The sequence below is a fragment of the Symphalangus syndactylus genome, chromosome 5 (assembly GCF_028878055.3).
Source record: "Symphalangus syndactylus isolate Jambi chromosome 5, NHGRI_mSymSyn1-v2.1_pri, whole genome shotgun sequence".
In the NCBI taxonomy this organism is placed as follows: Eukaryota; Metazoa; Chordata; class Mammalia; order Primates; family Hylobatidae; genus Symphalangus; species Symphalangus syndactylus.
This window is the reverse complement of record NC_072427.2, coordinates 128,268,534-128,289,234: the sequence shown is the minus strand read 5'-3', so window position 1 is coordinate 128,289,234 and position 20,701 is coordinate 128,268,534. Positions and strand designations below refer to the sequence as shown.

Sequence of the window (20,701 nt, the reverse complement as noted above, 5' to 3'; positions counted from 1 at the left end):
GAGTCCTAGAAGGATAAAAAAAGATAGAATTTTAAAATTTGAATAATATTTGATCTGAATAAAGGGGAGTTTTTTAAGTATTAACTCATACAATCACAAGTTCCCACATTAGGCTGTCTGCAAGCTTGAGGAGCAAGGAGAGCCAGTCCAAGCCTCAAAACTGAAGAATTTGGAGTCTGATGTTTGAGGGCAGGAAGCATCCAGCATGAGAGAAAGATGTAGGCTGGGAAGCTAGGCCAGTCTTACCTTTTCTCATTTTTCTGCGTGTTTTATGTTGGCTGGTAGTTGATTAGATTGTGCCCATCAGATTAAGGGTGGGTCTGCCTTCCCCAGCCCACTGACTCAATTGTTAATCTCCTTTGGCAACACCCTCACAGACACACCCAGGATCAATATTTAAAGTATCCTTCAGTCCAGTCAAGTTGACATTCAACGTTAACCATCACAGAGCCTGTTGATTCTGTCAGGCTTGTTTATGCTTTGGTTTTTTGCTTCATTAGAGCAAGTTAGTTTTTATTTTGTTTTTAGTCTCAGGGCGTGGCCTTTAACTCTAGAGTGTGGCCTAAAAATGATAATAATCATAAGTAATTAGTCTAGTGTGGTTATGTGCTCCTGTAGTCCCAACTACTCAGAAGGGTGAGGTGGGAGGATCGTTTGAGCTCAGGAGGTTGAGACTGCAGTGAGCTATGATCGTGCCACAGCACTCCAGCCTGGGCACTAGAACAAACCCCAACTCTAAGAGCGTGGTCCCTACTCTTAAACTATGGCCTTGTAGCATCTCATCTGAATACCGAAGATGGTTGGTGCTCCATGACCTCTGTTATTTCCTTTATTTTTTATTTTTAATAGGGAAGGCAGGGAGAATTTTAGCCTTTTTTTTTTTTTTTTTTTTTTTTGTGCCGTGGTGTGATTGTAGCTCACTGAAGCATCTACTTCTTGGGCTCAAGCTCTCCTCCCACCTTTGCTTCTGAGTATCTGGGACTACAAGTGTGTGCCACCATGCCCACCTAATTTTTTTAATTTTTAGTAAAGACGAAGTCTCACTATGTTTTACAGGCCGGTCTCAAATTCCTGAGCTCAAGTGATCTCCCACCTTGGCCTCCCAAAGCACTGGGATTGCAAGGATGAGCTACCACACCCAGCCACCTCTGTTATTTCTGTTCAGCTCTCAGCCCTATAGGAGGAGCTGTCTGTTAGACCCCATGGAGTCTCACCCTGCGCATACACAACCTGGGGCTTGGCCAAAGACACAAGAGGAAATCCCCATACAGATTTCTGCCCTCCGTTTCATCCCCCACAGCTTCCTCCTCTGTAATATCCTTTCCTGCAAATTCTAGCCACCTCAGCAGGTCAAACTCTGATTATCTCTGTCTCCTCTGCTCACAAAGACTGCCTATTCATATATATCCCTTCTTTTAAGGACCATGGTCTTGTGCTGATGGTTGTACAGTGCTTACAAACAGCTGCCTCATGTATTTTTCCTGCCTTTATAATTGTTTAGGGTAGAGTAAACCCAATACTGGTTAGTATGTCATTGCTAGCAGTGGAAGTTCATGTTGTCCTTTTTAAATTAAATAAATTGATCTCTACGTTTAAAGGAAACTCATTACTCACAGACCATGTCTCAGGAGCCATATGAGAACATAATTTTAAGTAGTACATGTAGACATTTACCTATATTTCATGGAGAGCTGAGATAGTCCCACTAACCAGTATTTGAGCAAATTTCAAGTGTGTTGTATCTGTTCATATACACAAAGCAAAGAAAGAATGTTATTTCGTTGTTTTGTATTTATTTTTTTTTTTTTTTGAGATGGAGTCTCGCTTTATTGCCCAGGCTGGAGTGCAGTGGCGCGATCTCGGCTCATTGCAAGCTCCGCCTCCCGGGTTCACGCCATTCTCCTGCCTCAGCCTCTCCGAGTAGCTGGGACTACAGGCGCCCGCCACCATGCCCGGCTAACTTTTTTTTTGTATTTTTTTAGTAGAGACGGGGTTTCACCGTGGTCTCGATCTCCTAACCTCGTGATCTACCCTCCTCGGCCTCCCAAAGTGCTGGGATTACAAGCGTGAGCCACTGCGCCCGGCCCGTTGATTTGTATTTAATGTTTATGCTTCAGAATGATTAATATTACTTCATCTCTTTCTAGGAGTTTTTGTGGTCAATTGCTGATCTGAGTTTCAGTAACTTTCCAAAACATTACTATAAGTAAATATTCATCAGGACTCTGAAGTGCAAGTCAACTATATAATCAGGAGGCTCAGAAAATTGATCACAGCCTGTCAATAAATTGATTAGTTTTACATGTAAATTGTAAAATTAATCAGATTTTCTCAATCTAAATCTTAGATTCTCTTTCATTCTAAGGATAAATACATTACTTTGACAACTCTAAATATTCCAGTGTGTATTGATCACCAACTATTTGATAGGCTTGTCTCATAATCCAGAGGAAAATATTCTCACTTAGTCCCCACATTGATCATGGCATCATCATTTTATAGATGAGGGTTGAGGCTTAGAAAAATTAGGCTTAGAAAAATTAGGAACTAATCCAAAGTCATGCAGTTAATAAATTACAGAGCCATGATTTGACTCTCTAAAAGAGAAAATCTGGTCTAACTCCAAAGCTCATTTTTTTACTCTTTTATTCTCTTGGCTGTGCAGTAGAACCACCTTTGGAGCTTTCAGTAAGTATAGAAACCCATGCCCCGTTCCCATATTCAGTACGTCTGTGGTAGTGTCTGTAATATTAGAATGCAGCCAGAGTTGAGGACCACTGCTTATCAGTGCCATACTCCTTCTTTATAGTCATAGGCACTGGGTCATGAAGTCCTGTTAGTCAGGAAATTGGAAGTCTATACAGTTTTGAGATTATAGCCCTGTTGTTAGAGTAAGAAAATGAGAGGAAAAGGCAGGATCAGTTCTTTTTTTGCCTCTCAGAGTAGAGGCTGCAACTGAAGCCTAATAGAGAAGTAGAGGACAATTAATCCTAAACCACCTGTCATCTTTGTAAGCATCCTACCATTTTCTTTAGAAATATTTACTCTGAATTTTTAAGTCAAGTGAGAGGTATGTCTTATCTCTACTCTCATGAGCTTTTTGTTTCCTCACCTTTGAAAAAGGGATATCTATCTAATATAGAGGTAAAGGTGATATGAGACTACTGCCTGGTTATTGCCTCCTTAGGAGCTACCAGATACAGTCCCAGCCCCCAGTTACCTCTGCCACCTAGCCACCTATTCTTAAAGTTTTTACTGTTGTGTCTCTAATATGGCCCCTTCTTTCCTCTCTCCCTCATTTCTAACACTTTTTCATCACTCCTTAGCTTTTCCTCAAATATGCTGCACATGCTCCTGTCTCAAGGCCTTTGTACTTGCTAGTCTTTGTTTGAATGTTCTTCCTCCAAGTTTCATTCATATCTCTGCTCAAATGATTCCTCCTCAAAAATGTCTCCCCTGACCGAACTATCTAAAATAGAGCCTCCCACCACTCTCTATCACATCTCCCTGTTTTAATTTATACACAGCACTCTGACATTTTATATTATGTTTTATAACTTTTGTTTATTTATTTATTTGTTTATTTATTTATTTATTGTTATCTCCCCAACAAGAATGTAAGCTTCATAGGACAATAACTTGGTCTATTTTGTTCACTGCTGGATCTCCAGCTGTTTAAAACTGTTCTTGGTGGCCGGGCGCGGTGGCTCACGCCTGTAATCCCAGCACTTTGGGAGGCCGAGGCGGGCGGATCACGAGGTCAGGAGATGGAGACCATCCTGGCTAACACAGTGAAACCCCATCTCTACTAAAAATACAAAAAATTAGCTGGGCGCGGTGGCGGGCGCCTATAGTCCCAGCTACTCGGGAGGCTGAAGCAGGAGAATGGCGTGAACCCGGGAGGCGGAGCTTGCAGTGAGCCGAGTTCGTGCCACTGCACTCCAGCCTGGGCGACAGAGCGAGACTCCGTCTCAAAAACAAACAAACAAACAAAAAAAACAGTTCTTGGCAGGGCGCAGTGGCTCATGCCTGTAGTCCCAGCACTTTGGAAGGCCGAGGCAGGCGGATCAAGAGATCAGGAGTTTGAGACCAGCCTGGCCAACATGGTGAAACCCTGTCTCTACTAAAAATACAAAAATTAGTCGGGCGTGGTGGCAGGCGCCTGTAATCCCAGCTTCTCAGGAGGTTGAAGCAAGAGAATTGCTTGAACCCAGGAGGTGGAGGTTGCAGTGAGCCGAGATTGTGCCACTGCACTCCAGCCTGGCTAACACAGCAAGACTCCATCTTGAAAAAACAAAACAAAACAAAAAAACAGATCTTGGCATATAGTAGATACTTAATAAATATTGTCCAATTGGCCAGGTGCGAGGCTAAGATGGGCGAATCACTTGAGGTCAGGAATTCGAGACCAGCCTGGCCAACATGGTGAAACCCTGCTTCTACTAAAAATGCAAAAATTAGCTGGGCATGGTGGTGCACGCCTGTAATCCCAGCTACTTGGGAGGCTGATGCACGAGAATTGCTTGAATCCAGGAGGCAGAGGTTGCAGGGAGCTGAGATCACATCACTTCATTCCAGCCTGGGCAACAGAGCAAGACTCAGTCTCAAAAATAAATAAATAAATAAATAAATAAATAAATAAATAAATATTGTCAAATGATTAAATTTCTACACTGATAACTCTCCTTTATAAATAATACAAAAATCAGTGATAGAATAAAAACTATATGCTCTAATGGCTTTGGTGGCCTGTATTTTCTCTTTGTGATAAATACATTTTATTATTTTATCTTTGATACTTTCCCTTAATAATGGCTTTATCAATGATATATGTTTTAGCAGCTGTATTGGTCAGATCTTGCATTGCTATAAAGAATTACCTGAGGCCAGGCACGATGGTTCATGCCTGTAATCCCAGCACTTTGCGAGGTCAAGGTGGGAGGATCACTTGAGCTCAAGAGTTCAAGACCAGCCTGGGCAATATAGTGAGACCCCATCTTTATTTTTGTTTTAAATGTTTAAAAGAAAAAAAATTACCAGAGACTGGGTAATTTATAAATAAAGAGGTTTAATCAGCTCATGGTTCTGCGGTCTGTACAGGCATCTGCTTCTGAGGAGGCCTCAGGACACTTGTAATCATGACAGAAGGCGAAGGGGAAGCAAGCACATCTTCCCATGGCCGGAGAAGGAGGAAGAAAGCAAAGGGGAAGGTGCCACACACTTTTAAACAACTAGATCTCGTGAGAACTCTATCACGAGACAGCACTATGGGGACTAGATCTCGTGAGAACTCTATCACGAGACAGCACTATGGGGATGGTGCTAAACCATTAGAAACCACCTCCATGATCCAGTCACCTCTCACCAGGTCCCACCTCCGACACTGGGGATTACAATTCAGCATGAGATTTGGGTGGGGACACAGAGCCAAACCATATCAGCAGCCTAGCTATTAATGGTATTTTCTGATAGCAGCATGATATTCCCTTTTGACTTGTATATTTTTCCCCTGGCTCTCTGGTCTTCAACGAAGAGGATCAGGTTAAAACATAAAGAGAGCTGCTTTATTTATTTTTATTTATTTATTTATTTTTGAGACAGAGTCTCCCTCCATTGCCCAGGCTAGAGTGCAGTGGTGCTATCTCGGCTCACTGCAACCTCCTCCGCCTCCTGGGTTCAAGCGATTCTCCTGCCTCAGCCTCCTGAATAGCTGGGATTACAGGCACACACCATCACACCCGGCTAATTTTTGTATTGTTAGGGACGGGGTTTCGCCATGTTGACCAGGCTGGTTTCAAACTCCTGACCTCGTGATCTGCCCAACTCAGCCTCCCAAAGTGCTGAGGTTACAGGCGTGAGCCACCCCACCTGGCTGAGAGTTGCTTTGATATCATAAATCACTGTCATGATATTGTTTGCAGTCTACTCTGCGTCTAATTTTCCCCAAACTTTCATTGTTTTCAAACTCACATTTGTTACAGGTTTTTTCTTAATTTGTTTGAGAAGTATTCTTAATTTGTTCGACTTAGTACTTTCTTATCTGAAGATTTATAGGCTGGGCACAGTGGCTCATGCCTATAATCCCAGCACTTTGGGAGGCCAGGAGAGGAAGATGGCTGGAGCCTGGGAGTTCCAAGACCAGTCTGGACAACATAGTGAGACCTCCTCTCTACAAAAAAAAATTTTTTTAATTAGCCAGGTGTAGTGTTGCATGCCTGTGGTCCCAGCTAGTCAGGAGGTTGAGGTGGGAGGACTGCTTGAGCCCGGGAGGTCAGGGCTCCAGTCAGCCGTGATCACACTGATGCACTCCAGCCTGAGTAACACAGCACGACTTCTCAAAAAAGTTAAAAAAAAGAATGCTCATCATAAATTGTTTATAATGATAAATTAAAAACCATGGAAATCTTATAGGGAGGGTTCATTAAATTTGTTATTCCATAAAAGTGTAATATGTAGCCACTGAAAAGGATGATGCTGAGCTGTATTTATTGGCATACAAAGATATCTATGTTGGGTCAGGTGCAGTGGCTCACGCCTGTAATCCCAGCACTTTGGGAGGCCGAGGTGGGCGGATCACCTGAGATCAGGAGTTCGAGACCAGTGGACCCACATGGAGAAACCCCATCTCTACTAAAAATACAAAATTAGCCGGGCTTGGCGCATGCCTATAATCCCAGCTACTTGGGAAGGCTGAGGCAGGAGAATCGCTTGAACCTGGGAGGCAGAGGTTGTGGTGAGCAGAGATCGCGCCATTGCACTCCAGCCTGGGCAACAAGAGCAAAACTCCGTCTCAAAAAAAAAAAAAAAAAAAAAAAAAACAAAGATACTTATGTTGTTTCTTGTTTTTAAGACAGTGTTTCCCTCTGTCACCCAGGCTGGAGTGCAGTGGTGGCTCACTGCAGCCCTAACCTCCTGGGCTCAAGTGATCCTCCCATCTCAGCCTCCTGAGTAGCTGGATTATAGATGTGTGCCACCCCACCCAGCTAATTGTTTTTACTTTTAAAGTCTTGCTAGGTACCCTGGGCTCAAATGATCTTCCTGCCTTGGCCTCCCAAAATATTGGGATTACAGATATGAGACACTGTGCCCAATCTGTATCTGTGATTTTTTAAACTAAAAAGAAAACAGGTTACAAGAAAGCAAGTATAACATAATCTCATTTTTGTGGAGGAAAAAAAATAGATACTTGTATGTGTATACACAAGTATCTCCTATACAAATTGGAGGGTAAGGTTAACACTCTTAATTGTCTCCAAGTCAGCTAGCATTTTTCTAGATCATCGTTTGTTTCAGTATGACTAACAATAATAATTACCTCTTTTTTTAATTTTTAATTTTTTAGGTATATAGCAGGTGCTTATATTTATGGGGCTTATAACTATTACTTCTGGCCTCTGGGAAGTCCTCTAACTATTCTATCCTAGGTATAAATAAATACCTTTCCCCTTAGTTCAACAAAACCACGGCTGGGATTTTCTAAAAGGAATTTTTCAAGAAAACAAAAAAAGGAAAGTAAACAAAAGGCAAAGTAAAAAGCATAGAAATCAAAGTGTTTACAGGATACACATTGCTTTTTCTTACATTAGTAAAAGTCTATCCACCGACTAGTTAAGTTGTTACAGTTTATGGGGCTCTAAAGTTTTCGGGAGCTGGGCATGATGGTTCACGTCTATAATCCCAGCAGTTTGGGAGGCCAAGGTGGGAGAATTGCTTGAGGCCAGGAGTTTGAGAACAGCCCGGACCACATAGTAAGACCTCATCTCTACAAAAAATAAAATATCAGCCAAGTGTAGTTGCACAAGCCTGTGGTCCCAGCTACTTGGGAGGCTGAGCTGGGAGGATCACTTGAGCCCAGGAAGTTGAAGTTGCAATGAGCGATGATTGTGCCATTGCCTTCCAGCTTGGGCAACAGAGCAAAACCCTGTCTCAGAAAATAAAAAATAAAAATAATCCTTGTGACTCTGCAACCCAGGCTGGAGTGCAGTGCCGCGACCTTGGCTGATTGCAACCTCCACCTCCCAGGTTCTAGCAATTCTGGTGCCTCAGGCCCCCAAGTAGCTAGAGTTACAGGCATGTGCCACCATGCTGGGCTAAATTTTTTGTATTTTTAGTAGAGGTGGGGTTTTGCTATTTTGGCCAGGCTGGTCTCGAACTTCTGGCCACAAGTGATTCACATGCCTTGGTCTTTCAAAGTGCTGGAATTACAGGCATGAGCCACCTTTCCTGGCCCCTTGTAGCAATTTTTTACCCAGATCTCTCTAGCCAAAACTATAAAATTGAGAGTTTTGATTCAGCACTATCATTTGGTAATACTGTAGAGAAAAATGGAATGACATGGAACATATGTGTAAAATACAAATAAAAAAGATTCTAAGATAGTATATATGATATAACCCTAATTTTAAGGTATACAGTATAATGTACAGAAATAAAAAAAAAAAACCCACCAGAGAGATACTCTCCAGATGATAACAGTGGTTATCTTTAAGTTGTAGTACTACAGTTAAATTTCAATTTCTTTGTGCTTTTCTATTTTTCCAAGTTTTCTATAGGAACACGTTATTAAAAAGTATATATATATATTTTTTTTAATTATTTATTTATTTATTTATTTTTTTGAGACGGAGTCTTGCTCTGTCACCCAGGCTGGAGTGCAGTGGTGTGATCTCAGCTCACTGCAAGCACTGCGTCCCGGGTTCACGCCATTCTCCTGCCTCAGCCTCCCGAGTAGCTGGGACTACAGGCGCCACCCACCACGCCTGGCTAATTCTTTTTTTGTATTTTTAGTAGAGACGGGGTTTCACAGTGTTAGCCAGGATGGTCTCGATTTCCTGACGTCGTGATCCGCCTGCCTTGGCCTCCCAAAGTGCTGGGATTATAGGCGTGAGCCACCGGGCCAGGCCTTTTTTTTTTTTTTTTTTTTTTTTTTTGAGATAGAGTTTCACTCTTATCGCCCAGGCCGCAGTGCAGTGGCATGATCTCAGCTCACTGCAACCTCTGCCTCCCAGGTTCAAGCAATTCTTCTGTCTCAGCCTCCTAAGTAGCTGAGATTACAGACACGCACCACCACTCCCGGCTAATTTTTTGTATTTTTAGTAGAGATGGGGTTTCACCTTGTTGGCCAAGCTGGGCGACAGAGCAAGACTCTGTCTCAAAATAAATAAATAAATAAAAGAAAAGAAAATCTGAGCAAATAAATAAAAGAAAATCTGAGCAACTAAGAATAACATATTCTTAATACCTTACCTAACTTGTGTCAATTTTTATTTGTGCTATGCATATAAAAAGGTCTCACTGTTGAAGATCACTGTATCTGAAGAGATTCATTTTATTTATTTATTTATTTGAGATGAAGTCTCACTCTGTCACCCAGGTTGCAGTGCAATGGCACAATCTCAGCTCACTGCAACTTCCGCCTCCCAGATTCAAGCGATTCTCCTGTCTCAACCTCCTAAGTAGCTGGGATTGTAGACACACACCACCACGCCCGGTTAATTTTTTGTATTTTTAGTAGAGATGGGGTTTCACCTTGTTGGCCAAGCTGGTCTTGAACTCCTGACCTTGTAATCTGCCCACCTCAGCTTCCCAAAGTGCTGGGATTACAGGCGTGAGCCACCGCACCTAGTCCATTTTATTAATTCATCAAATCTTTGTTGAACTTCTCTTCCATGCTAGGCACTGTTCTAGATGTTGGGGATATAGTGGTGAAGAAGACAGTTTGTACTGTCATGGAGCTTATATTCTGGTCAGATTTATTGGTCAAAAAAATCTGTGATGGGGCTGGGCGCGGTGGCTCACACCTGTAATCCCAGCACTTTGGGAGGCTGAGGGAAGCAGATCACCTGAGATCCGGAGTTCGAGACCAGCCTGGCCAACATGGCGAAACCCCATCTCTACTGAAAATACAAAACTTACCCGGGCGTGGTGGCGAGCGCCTGTAATCCTAGCTACCCCAGAGGCTGAGGCAGGGAGAATCGCTGGAACGCAGGAGGCAGAGGTTGCAGTGAGCCAAGATTATGCTATTGCACTCCAGCCTGGGAGACAGAGCAAGACTCTGTCTCCCCCCCAAAAAAAAAAATCTGTGATGGATGGTACAGGTACAGTGTATCAATTAGTAACTGTAAATAAATTAGCATACCAACTATAAGGATTACAAAATTAGAATAAACATCATAGAATTAGTGCAGTGTAAGTTGATTCACGTGGTTTTTTTTTTTTTTAGAAATCATAGTATCAATGGGAATAATATGGATTTTTTTTTTTTTTTTCTTGTAGCTTTAAGGAAGCCTCCTATTTCAGTTTCTCAACGTGAAAGTCATCAAGCAATCTCCCATCTTCCAACTGGACAACCTCTCTCCCCAAATATGCCTCCAGGTATGAAGTCTTATGCTTATAATTCCATTTGAAACCACCTTACTAGTCATGTACAGTTATACAGTGTATAAAATATATCACTTAGCAGTATAGTGAAATAGCATTTATTCTTTGAGGTAATGTTATTTTTTTTTAGACTAGTAAAAGCTCAGAGAGAAATAATAATCTGAAACTTCACTTTATCTGGTGGATTGTTACAGTCTTTTTCTTAAGAACAGAAGAATTGGCCGGGCGCGGTGGCTCACGCTTGTAATCCCAGCACTTTGGGAGACCGAGGCGGGGGGATCACGAGGTCAGGAGATCAAGACCACGATGAAACCCCGTCTCTACTAAAAATACAAAAAATTAGCCGGGCGTGGTGGTGGGCGCCTGTAGTCCCAGCTACTCGGAGAGGCTGAGGCAGGAGAATGGCGTGAACCCAGGAGGCGGAGCTTGCAGTGAGCCGAGACTGCGCCACTGCACTCCAGCCTGGGCGACAGAGCGAGACTCCGTCTCAAAAAAAAAAAAAAAAAAGAACAGAAGAATTATTTATTATGCCACTCTGAGCTACATTCCCTTTCCCCTCTGCCTGCTATACAGGTTTAGCTTCTTCAAAATGTGTTCAAATTTATCTCATAGAGGCCTTCTATAAATTATAGTGCCTACCTATATTAAACTCTTTACTTCGTACTTATGAATGTATTTGTTTATTTCTGAACACTCATTCCATTTTATAGAACATTTCCCTAAAATGAGAGTAGATATGATTGAAGAGACCTGCTTAAAGGAGATGATGGAAAGGAAAAAGGTCAGAGTGGCATAGGATGTTTTGGATCCAAAATTAAAGTCATTGCTGAGGATAAAAAGGGAGGTGGGGGAAAGAGAGGTGGTATCCAGTAGATAATGCTAAGAAAGAATCAAGAGTCAACACTTGTGAGTCACTGTATAGATGAAGATGACTTTAGAGAGTAGAAATTTCGAAAGCCTTACTGGATTTTGGAGATTTCTGATAGTGATATGGAATTTGGAGGGAGGAAAAGATATGGGTATCATTGCTATATTAATCTATGGATTTCTACTGTATATCTTTTTGGTGAATAAGTTTATGGCCATTAGTGGAGATACTCACCTGGGAATGATCAGTAAACTTCCCACAGCTAAAATCACATTGGTTATAATATTTGATTAAAGAAATGAGAATAAACCTTAAAAAAAAAAAAAAAAGCTTTGCGACTACCCAATGTTAAACAATAGTGTGTAGTGTGTCTTAGCTTTCTAAAGCAGATCTTGTGAAATTCATCTTTAAAAGATTAAATTAAATTATATTCTTTTAATTTGATGTTTTTATGCCACAGATTCACACGTAAACCACCATGGAAACCCCGGTACTTCAAAACAGAATCCTTCCAGTCCTCTTCAGCGTTTAATTCCAGGCTCAAACTTGGACAGTGAACCCAGAATTCAAACAGATATACTAAAGCAGGCTACCAAGGATAGAGTCAGTGATTTCCATAAATTGAAGCAAAGTAAGAATCAATTGATGAATATTATGCTAAAAATATTTCTTTAAATGTAATATGAATTAAGGTCTTCATTATTCTGCTCTCTAATAAATGTATAGTGAAGTTATATGTATTTAAAGAGAAGGTATGAAAGTGTCAAAATTTAAAGGAAATATAGGTTTTAAATGGATAGATACTATTTTAAAGAAAACTTTAAAAAGGTTCTCATGTTCTCCATTGTTAAATAATAAATTTCAGGTGAGTTGACTTTTTTAAAAAATGCGATTAGTTCTTATAAATATAAACTTTTTTGGAGAAATGAGAAAAAATATATTTTGATAGGCTAACAAATGAAAACTTTGATTAGGGAGAAGAGAAATAGTTTTGAAAAATGGAACATTCTGGGAGAAACATACACTCTGGGGAGATTGCCTTAGTAGATTGCTCAATACTGCTTCCTACTCCATTCCCTGCAATTGCATTTTCCTCATTTAGATGTTAGAAGTATAAGAAAAAATTCTAGTAGTAGAATTTGAGGCAGGAGAGTGTCCCTTAGATCAGCTTCCTTAAACTGTGCTTTTCACTGGTTCTGCTTTTCATGGCATCTTCTTACCTTCAATTCTGAATAGACAGAATCTCTAAAAGCTTCAGTTTGTCTTTGGTTGATTTATTTATTTTTAATTTTTATCAGTCACCAGGAGTAAGGTCAAGCCTTTGGTTTTTATGATGGCTTCTGTCTATGGCAGCAACTGTGCAGAGCACTGGTTAGGCAGTTATTTGTAGAAGGGTTGCATGTAAGCTAATAATTGAACAATGTTATATTTGTGAATTTATTCAAGGTATTTTACTTTATTTCTTTATTTTTATTTATTTATTTTTTGAGACGGGGTCTTGCTTTGTTGCCCAGGCTGGTCTTGAACTCCTGGGCTGAAGCGATCCTCCCGCCTTAGCCTCACAAAGTGCTGGGATTACAGGCGTGATTCACCGTACCCGGCCTATTCAAGGTATTTTTGTTGGTCTTGTAACAGTTGTTCAAATTTGTTCATATATATGAATGTATAGTTTGCATTAATTTAATTGGCTTTCCTTTCTTTTTTCTTCAAATAGGAAATTCCTTGATATTTTAAAGCATGTCTGTGTATCTTGACCAAAGTATTGTGTGAAAAACATTTTTATTACAAAGATTTAGCTAACATTTTAAATATAATGAAAAAATATTTCCTCAAAATTGGGTTGGGGGATTGGCCTGAAAACTTACATCTCAACAAGAAGAGGTGTACAGTAAGAGCATAACAAATAAAATATCTTAATTTGATCACTTAAGATTTTCTTAAGTGTATATATATGTATACATATATACAGAATATATGTATACATATATATACATATACATATATTCTATTGTGCTTAGGCAATAATAACAGTTTACTTAGGTCTCCTCTCTTATTGTTTAGATCATTTCGTATTTTCTCATTGTAGCTGTCATGATTGTTACTATTTTTTTCCCAGTTATTTCCTGTTCTTCCTACTTTGCGTGTTCCTTTAAAAGTATAGTCCTCAGAATGAAATTACTGGGTCAAAGCACTTGACTAGCTTTATTGCACCTGTTAAATAGTGTCAGATTGTTCTCTAGAACAGTTTTTTTTTTTAATTATACTTTAAGTTTTAGGGTACATGTGCACAATGTGCAGGTTTGTTACATATGTATCCATGTGCCATGTTGGTGTGCTGCACCCATTAACTCGTCATTTAGCATTAGGTATATCTCCTAATGCTGTCCCTCCCCTCTCCCCCCACCCCACAACAGTCACCGGAGTGTGATGTTCCCCTTCCTGTGTCCGTGTGTTCTCATTGTTCAATTCCCACCTATGAGTGAGAACATGCGGTGTTAAAGTGTCACTGGAGTTGTTTAAGTTTAGGGGTTTCTCTGTGGCCTGGCCACATTGATTTTTATCGTTTTTATAAGGTATTTAGAATATAACGCTTCCTTAAAAATGTTTTAATAATCATTTATTCTGGTGGCCTATATTTATGTGAGTAATTTTATTGTAATTATTTCTTGGTATATAATCTGTGCATCAGTTTTGACCACTTAGCCTGAGAACTTTGTAGATTGGTTCTATTTATTTGTATCAACTCTTTTTCTTTTTCTTTTCTTTTTTTAAGACAAGGTCTCACTCTATCACCCAGGCTTGGAGTGCAGTGGTGCAGTTGTGGCTCACTGCAGCCTTGACTTCTTGGGTTCAAATGATCCTCCCTTCTCACCCTCCTCAGTAGCTGAGACCACAGGCATGTGCCATCACACCTGGCTAATTTTTAAATTTTTTAAACAAAGATGAGGTCTCGTTCTGTTGTCCAGACTGGTATTGAACTCCTGTGCTCATGTGATCCTCCCGCCTCAGCCTCCCAAAATGCTGGGATTACAAGCATGAGCCACCATTGCCCAGCCCCATATCAAATCTTTATAGATAATTCAGATTTATCACAGTTTTCCTCTTATATTGTCGTTCCTGATACAAGACTTTCTTATGCTTTATCATGCAAAAGTTTTTTTAATTAAAATAATTTTTTGTTTTGGTAAGTTACATGTAAAATTCACCAAAATGTACTATTCAGTGGCATTTAGCGCATTCACAAAGTTGTACAAACTATCACCACTCTAGTTCCAGAATATTTTCATCACCCTGAAACAAAACTCTGTACTTTCCTACCCACAGCACTTGGCAACCGCTAATTTGCTTTTTTCTCTCTGTCTGTGGAGTCACCTATTCTGGATATTTCATATAAAAGGAATCATACGGCCAGGCGCGGTGGCTCATGCCTGTAATCTCAGTACTTTGAAAGGCCGAGGCGGGTGGATCACAAGGTCAGGAGATCGAGACCATCCTGGCCAACATGGTGAAATCCCATCTCTACTAAAAATACAAAAATTAGGCCGGGCACGGTGGCTCAAGCCTGTAATCCCAGCACTTTGGGAGGCTGAGGCAGGCAGATCACGAGGTCAGGAGTTCGAGCCATCCTGGCTAACATGCTGAAACCCCGTTTCTACTAAAAATACAAAAAAATTAGCCGGGCGTGGTGGTGGGCACCTGTAGTCCCAGCTACTCGGGAGGCTGAGGCAGGAAAATGGTGTGAACCCAGGAGGCGGAGCTTGCAGTGAGCTGAGATCACACCACTGCACTCCAGCCTGGGCGACAGAGCAAGACTCCGTCTCAAAAAAAAAAATACAAAAATTAGCTGGGCGTGGTGGCACGTGCGTGTTAGCCAAGCTACTTGGGAGGCTGAGGCAGGAGAATCACTCGAACCAGGGAGTTGGAGGTTGCAGTGAGCTGAGATCACGCCACTACACTCTAGCCTGGCAACAGAACGAAACTGCATCTTAAAAAAAAAAAAAAATCATACAGTATGTGGCCTTTTGTGTCTGGCTTCTTTTATTTAGCATAATTTTTCCAAAGTTCGACCATGTTGTAGCATGTAGCATGTATCAGTATTTTATTTCTTTTTATGGCTGGATAATATTCAGTTGTATGGATACATTTTGTTTATTCATCTGTTGATGTATATATGGGTTGTTTCTACATTTTGGCTATCGAATAGTGCTTCTATGAACATTTATGTACAAGTTTTTTAAACACTTGTTTTTAATTCTTTTGGCTATGTACCTAGGTGTGAAACTGCTGAGTCATATGATAGTTCTATGTTTAGCTTTTTGAGGAACTGCCAAACCATTTTCCACAACAGCTGTACCATTTTACATTCCCACCAGCAACATATAAGAGTTCCAATTTCTCCACATCCCCTCCCTCTCTCCCTCCCTCCCTTCCTTGCTTCCTTCCTTCCTTCCTTCCTTCCCCCTCCCCAACTTTCATTCATTCCTTCTACCATGTAGTACATATGAAGTGATATTTCCTTGTGGTTTTTATTTGCATTTCACTAATGACATTGAGCACCTTTTCTGTGTCCTTTTTGGCCATTTGTATATCCTCTTTGGAGAACTGTTCTTTCAAGACCTTTGTCCTTTTTTAAAATTTACTTTTAGAGACAGAATCTAGCTTTGTCACCCAGGCCAGAGTTCAGTGGCACAGTCATAGTTCACTGCAGCCTCAAACTCCTAGGCTCAAGTAATCCTCCTGCCTCAGCCTCACCTAGTAGCTGTGGCTACAAGCATATCCTACCATGCCTGGCTAGTGTATGTATTTATTTTTTAGCTTTTGTGGAGATGGGGTCTTGCTGTCTTGCCCTGGCTAGTCTCCAACTCCTGGCCTCAAACAATCCTCCCATCTTGGCCTCCCAAAAGCACTGGGATTATAGGTACGAGCCACTGGGCCCAGCCCTTTGCCCATTTTTACGTTGGGTTATTTGTCTTGGTTGTTGAGTTTTAAGAGGTTTTTGAAAATGTATTCTGGTTACTAGACCCTAATCAGGTGTATGATTTGCAAATATTTTTGCACAGTCTATGGGTTGTCTTTTCATTCTTGATAGTGTCCTTTCATGCACAAAAGTTTTTAATTTTGATGAGGTCCAATTTATCTATTTTTGGTTTTTGTTCATACTTTGAGTATCATATCTAAGAAACCAGTGCCAAAATCATGGTCATGAAGATTTCCCCCTGTGTTTTCTTCTAAGACTTTCATAGGTTTAGCTGTTATATTTAGGTCTTTCATCCATTTAAAGTTAGTTTTTGTATATGATTTGAGGTAAGGTCTAACTTATTCCTTTTGTATGTGGATACCAGTTGTCCCAGCAACATTTATTGAAAAGACTCTTCATTTCCCATTGAACAATCTTGGTATCCTTCTCAAAAATCTATTGACCACAAATATATGGGTTTATTTCTAAATTATAAGTTCTGTCACATTTATCTATATGTCTCTCTTTATGCCAGTATCATACTATTTTCATTGCTATAACTTTGTAGTAAGTTTTGAAATTGTGAATTATGAGTCCTTCAACTTTGTTTGTCTTTAAGATTATTTTAGCTCTTCATGATCCCTTGTAATTTTATTGTAGGATCTGCTTTTCCATTTCTACTAAAAAGGCAGTGATATTTTAAAAGGAATTGTGGCTAGGCACAGTAGCTCACACCTGTAATTCCAGCATTTTGTGGGGCCAAGGCAGGAGGATCACATGAGGCCAGGAGTTCAAGACCAGCCTGGGCAACGTAGCAAGACCCTATCTCTACAAAAAATTTAAAAATTAGCCAGGCGTGGTGGCACAAGCCCGTAGCCTCTGCTACTGTGGATGCTGAGGTGGGAGGATTGCTTGAGCCCAGGAGTTCAAGGTTATGGTGAGCTATGATTGTTCCACTGCACTCCAGCTTGAGTGACAAAGTGAGCCCTGTCTCTGAAAAAATAAAAATAAAAAATTAGCCGAGTGCGGTGGCCCATGCCTGTAATCCCAGCACTTTGGGAGGCTGAGGCAAGCGGATCACTGGAGCCCAGAAGTTTGATACCAGCCTGGGCAACATGGCAAAACCCTGTCTCTACAAAAAATACAAAAACTAGCCACATGTGGTGGCATGCACCTGTAGTCCCCATTACTTGGGAAGCTGAGGTGGGAGGATCGCTTGAGCCCAGGAGGCAGAGGCTGCAGGGAGCTGAGGTTCTGAGATTGTGCCACTGCATTCCAGCCTGGGCAGCAGAGCAAGACCTTGTCTGAAAAAAAAAAAAAAAAATTAAAGGAATTGCATTGAATCTGTAGATCACTTTGGAGCACTACTATCTTAACAATATCAGGTCTTTCAATCCATAAATATGGGATGTCTTTCCATTTATTTAGGTCATCTTTAATTCCTTTCAGCAATGTTTTGTAGCTTTTAGTGCACAAGTCTTGTGCTGCCTTGGTTAAATATATTCCTAAGCATTTTATTATTTTGATGTCATTGTAAATCGAACTGTTTTCTTAATTTTCCTTTTAGACTTCTTGATAGTGCATATAAATATGACTGATTTTTGGCCTGGCCTGGTGGCTCATGCCTGTAATCCTAGCATTTGGGAGACTGAGGTGGGTGGATCATCTGAGGTCAGGAGTTCGAGACCAGCCCGGCCAACATGGTGAAACCTCGTCTCTACTAAAATACAAAAATTATCCGGGTGCAGTGGCAAATGCCTGTAATCCCAGCTACTCGGGAGGCTGAGACATGAAAATCGCTTGCACCAGGAGGTGGAGGTTGCAGTGAGCCAAGATCGCGATACTACACTCCAGCCTGGGTGACAGAGTGAGACACTCTCTCAAGGAAAAAAAAAAAAAAGAAATATGACTGATTTTTGTGTGTGTTGATCTTGTACCATGCAACTTTATACAACTTGACACAAAAGATCTTTATTTGTATATATTCAAGCATATCTATCTAGACTCTTATGATGATTTTCATTTCTCTTATAGAAGATCATTTCTTTTATAAAAATCATTTCTTTTATTCTATCTGAACATAAATATACTGTTCTTTTTTTTTTTTTTTTTTTTTTTTGAGTTGGAGTCTTGCTCTGTTGCCCGGGCTGGAGTACAGTGGCACAATCTCAGCTCACTAGAACCTCTGCCTCCTGGGTTCAAGTGATTCTCCCACCTGGCCAATATGGTAAAACCCCATCTCTACTAAAAATACAAAAATTAGCAGGGCTTGTTGGTGCATGCCTGTAATTCCAGCTACTCGGGAGGCTGAGGCACAATAATCTTGAACCTGGGAGGCGGAGGTTGCAGTAAGCCAAGATTGCGCCACTGCACTCCAGCCTGGGCAACAGAGCAAGACCCTGTCTCAAAAAAAAAAAAAAAATCATTAGTATTCTTGTGTTTATTCAGCTTTGCTTTCCATAGAGTAAAAACTATTTAGTTATAAGAAAAATTTATTTTATTTTAGTTATTTAAGAGACAGGTGGCCTGGCACAGTGGCCCATGCCTGTAATCCTAACACTGGGAGGCCGAGGCAGATGGATCACTTGAGCCCAGGAGTTCAAGACCAGCCTGGGCAACATGGTGAACCCCCGTCTCTACAAAAGATACAAAAATTAGCTGGGCATGGAGGCGTGCTCCTGTAGCCCCACCTCATTGGGTGGCTGAGTTAGCAGGGTTGTTTAAGCCCAGGAGTTAGAGGCTGCAGTAAGCCATGATCGTGCCACTGCACTCCAGCCTGGGCAACAGAGCAAGACCTTGTCTCAAAAGAAAAAAAGAGAGAGAGAGAGAGAGACAGGGTCTTGCTATGCTGCCGGGCTGGATTCAAACTCCTGGGCTCAAATCATCCTCCTGCCTTAGCCTCCTGAGTAGCTGGGATTTATAGGCATGCATCACTGAGCCCAATGAAAATTCATTTTTTTTTTTAGACGGAGTCTTGCTCTGTCGCCTAGGCTGGAGTGCAGTGGCGCGATCTCAGCTCACTGCAAGCTCCGCCTCCCGGGTTCACGCCATTCTCCTGCCTCAGCCTCCCGAGTAGCTGGGACTACAGGCGCCTGCCACCACACCTGGCTAATTTTTTATATTTTTTTTAGTAGAGATGGTGTTTCACTGTGTTAGCCAGGATGGTCTCGATCTCCTGACCTCGTGATCCGCCCACCTCGGCCTCCCAAAATGCTGGGATTACAGGCGTGAGCCACCATGCCCAGCCTGAAAATGCATTTTTAAGTACAGTTTTGCTTTATAATTTTCTTCTTTTTTGACTTACAATTTTTCTCTTTCATTTAACACTTGTCAAATTTGTATATACTGTATATATATATATATATAGTATATATATATATATATCTAAATCATTATTCTCAAAAGTTTCAATGTGGCCGGGCACAGTGGCACACACCTGTAATCCCAGCACTTTTGGAGGCTGAGGCAGGTGGATCACTTGAGGCCAGGAGTTTGAGAGCAGCCTGGCCAACATGGCGAAACCCTGTCTCTACTGAAAATACAAAATTAGCCAGGTGTGATGGTGCACGCCTGTAGTCTCAGCTACTCAGAAGGGTGAGTGGGAGGATTACTTGAATCTGGGAAGCAGAGGTTGCAGTGAGCCATGATCATGCCACTGCACTCCAGCTTAGACAACAGAGTGAGACCCTGTCTCAAATAAATAAATAAGTAAATAAAAAATAAAAGCACCTGATACTATGTAGGTACAAAATAACATGCTGTTAGAAAAAAGTTGAAAATTTTATTGAAGACACTATCAGAAAAGGAGGGGAAGTCCTTAGACTTTATATAGTTATCACCACAATTTTTGTTTTGTTTTGTTTTTTGAGACAGGGTCTCACTGTCTCACCCAGGTTATACTGCATTGGCATGTTCATAGCTCACTACAACCTTGACCTCCTTGGGCTCAAGGGATCTTCCCACCTCAGCCTCCTGAATAGCTGGGACTACAGGTGTGCGTCACCATGCCTGGCTAATTTTTGTATTTTTGCAGAGACAGAGTTTCACCACGTTGCTCAGGCTGGTCTCAAACTCCTGAGCTCAAGCAGTCCTCCCACCTCAACGTCCCAAAGTGCTGGGATTACAGGCATGAGCCACCATTCTTGACCTCACTACAAATTTTTTGGCAGCTTTAACTTAGTATTTTTGTTTTATAGCTTAATATATCATACTTATATTGATATATTTATAAAGAGCTGCATATTTTTATAAATTTAATTTTGTATTACCACATCATGCAAAATTGGCTAGAACATTTTGGGGTATGTTTCACCATATTTGGAAGATGTATTTGGGTTAGTTTAATTTAAACTTTAGAATGTAGGCTATGTGGTGACACAAAATATAGTTTAGGGATACTTCAAAGAAATAGACATCTTCCAAAATAGTTGAAACTGAAAATCCAGGCGTGGCCCACATGTTTGCCAGCTAGGAGGGACATACCATTTGTATTTAGA

The 20,701-nt window shown here is 41.0% G+C and overlaps 1 protein-coding gene across 3 annotated transcripts in view; it reads left to right on the top strand.

The window, feature by feature from the left end:
• GOLM2 (golgi membrane protein 2) overlaps positions 1-20,701 on the top strand; it is a 126,141-nt gene that overhangs the window by 78,885 nt on the left and 26,555 nt on the right. For all 3 annotated transcript variants that reach the window (XM_055276874.2, XM_055276873.2, XM_055276872.2), the window contains exons 7-8: positions 10,276-10,374; positions 11,709-11,879. In XM_055276874.2, the coding sequence (XP_055132849.1) occupies positions 10,276-10,374; positions 11,709-11,879 (270 nt within the window). The remainder of the gene's footprint in view (positions 1-10,275; positions 10,375-11,708; positions 11,880-20,701) is intronic.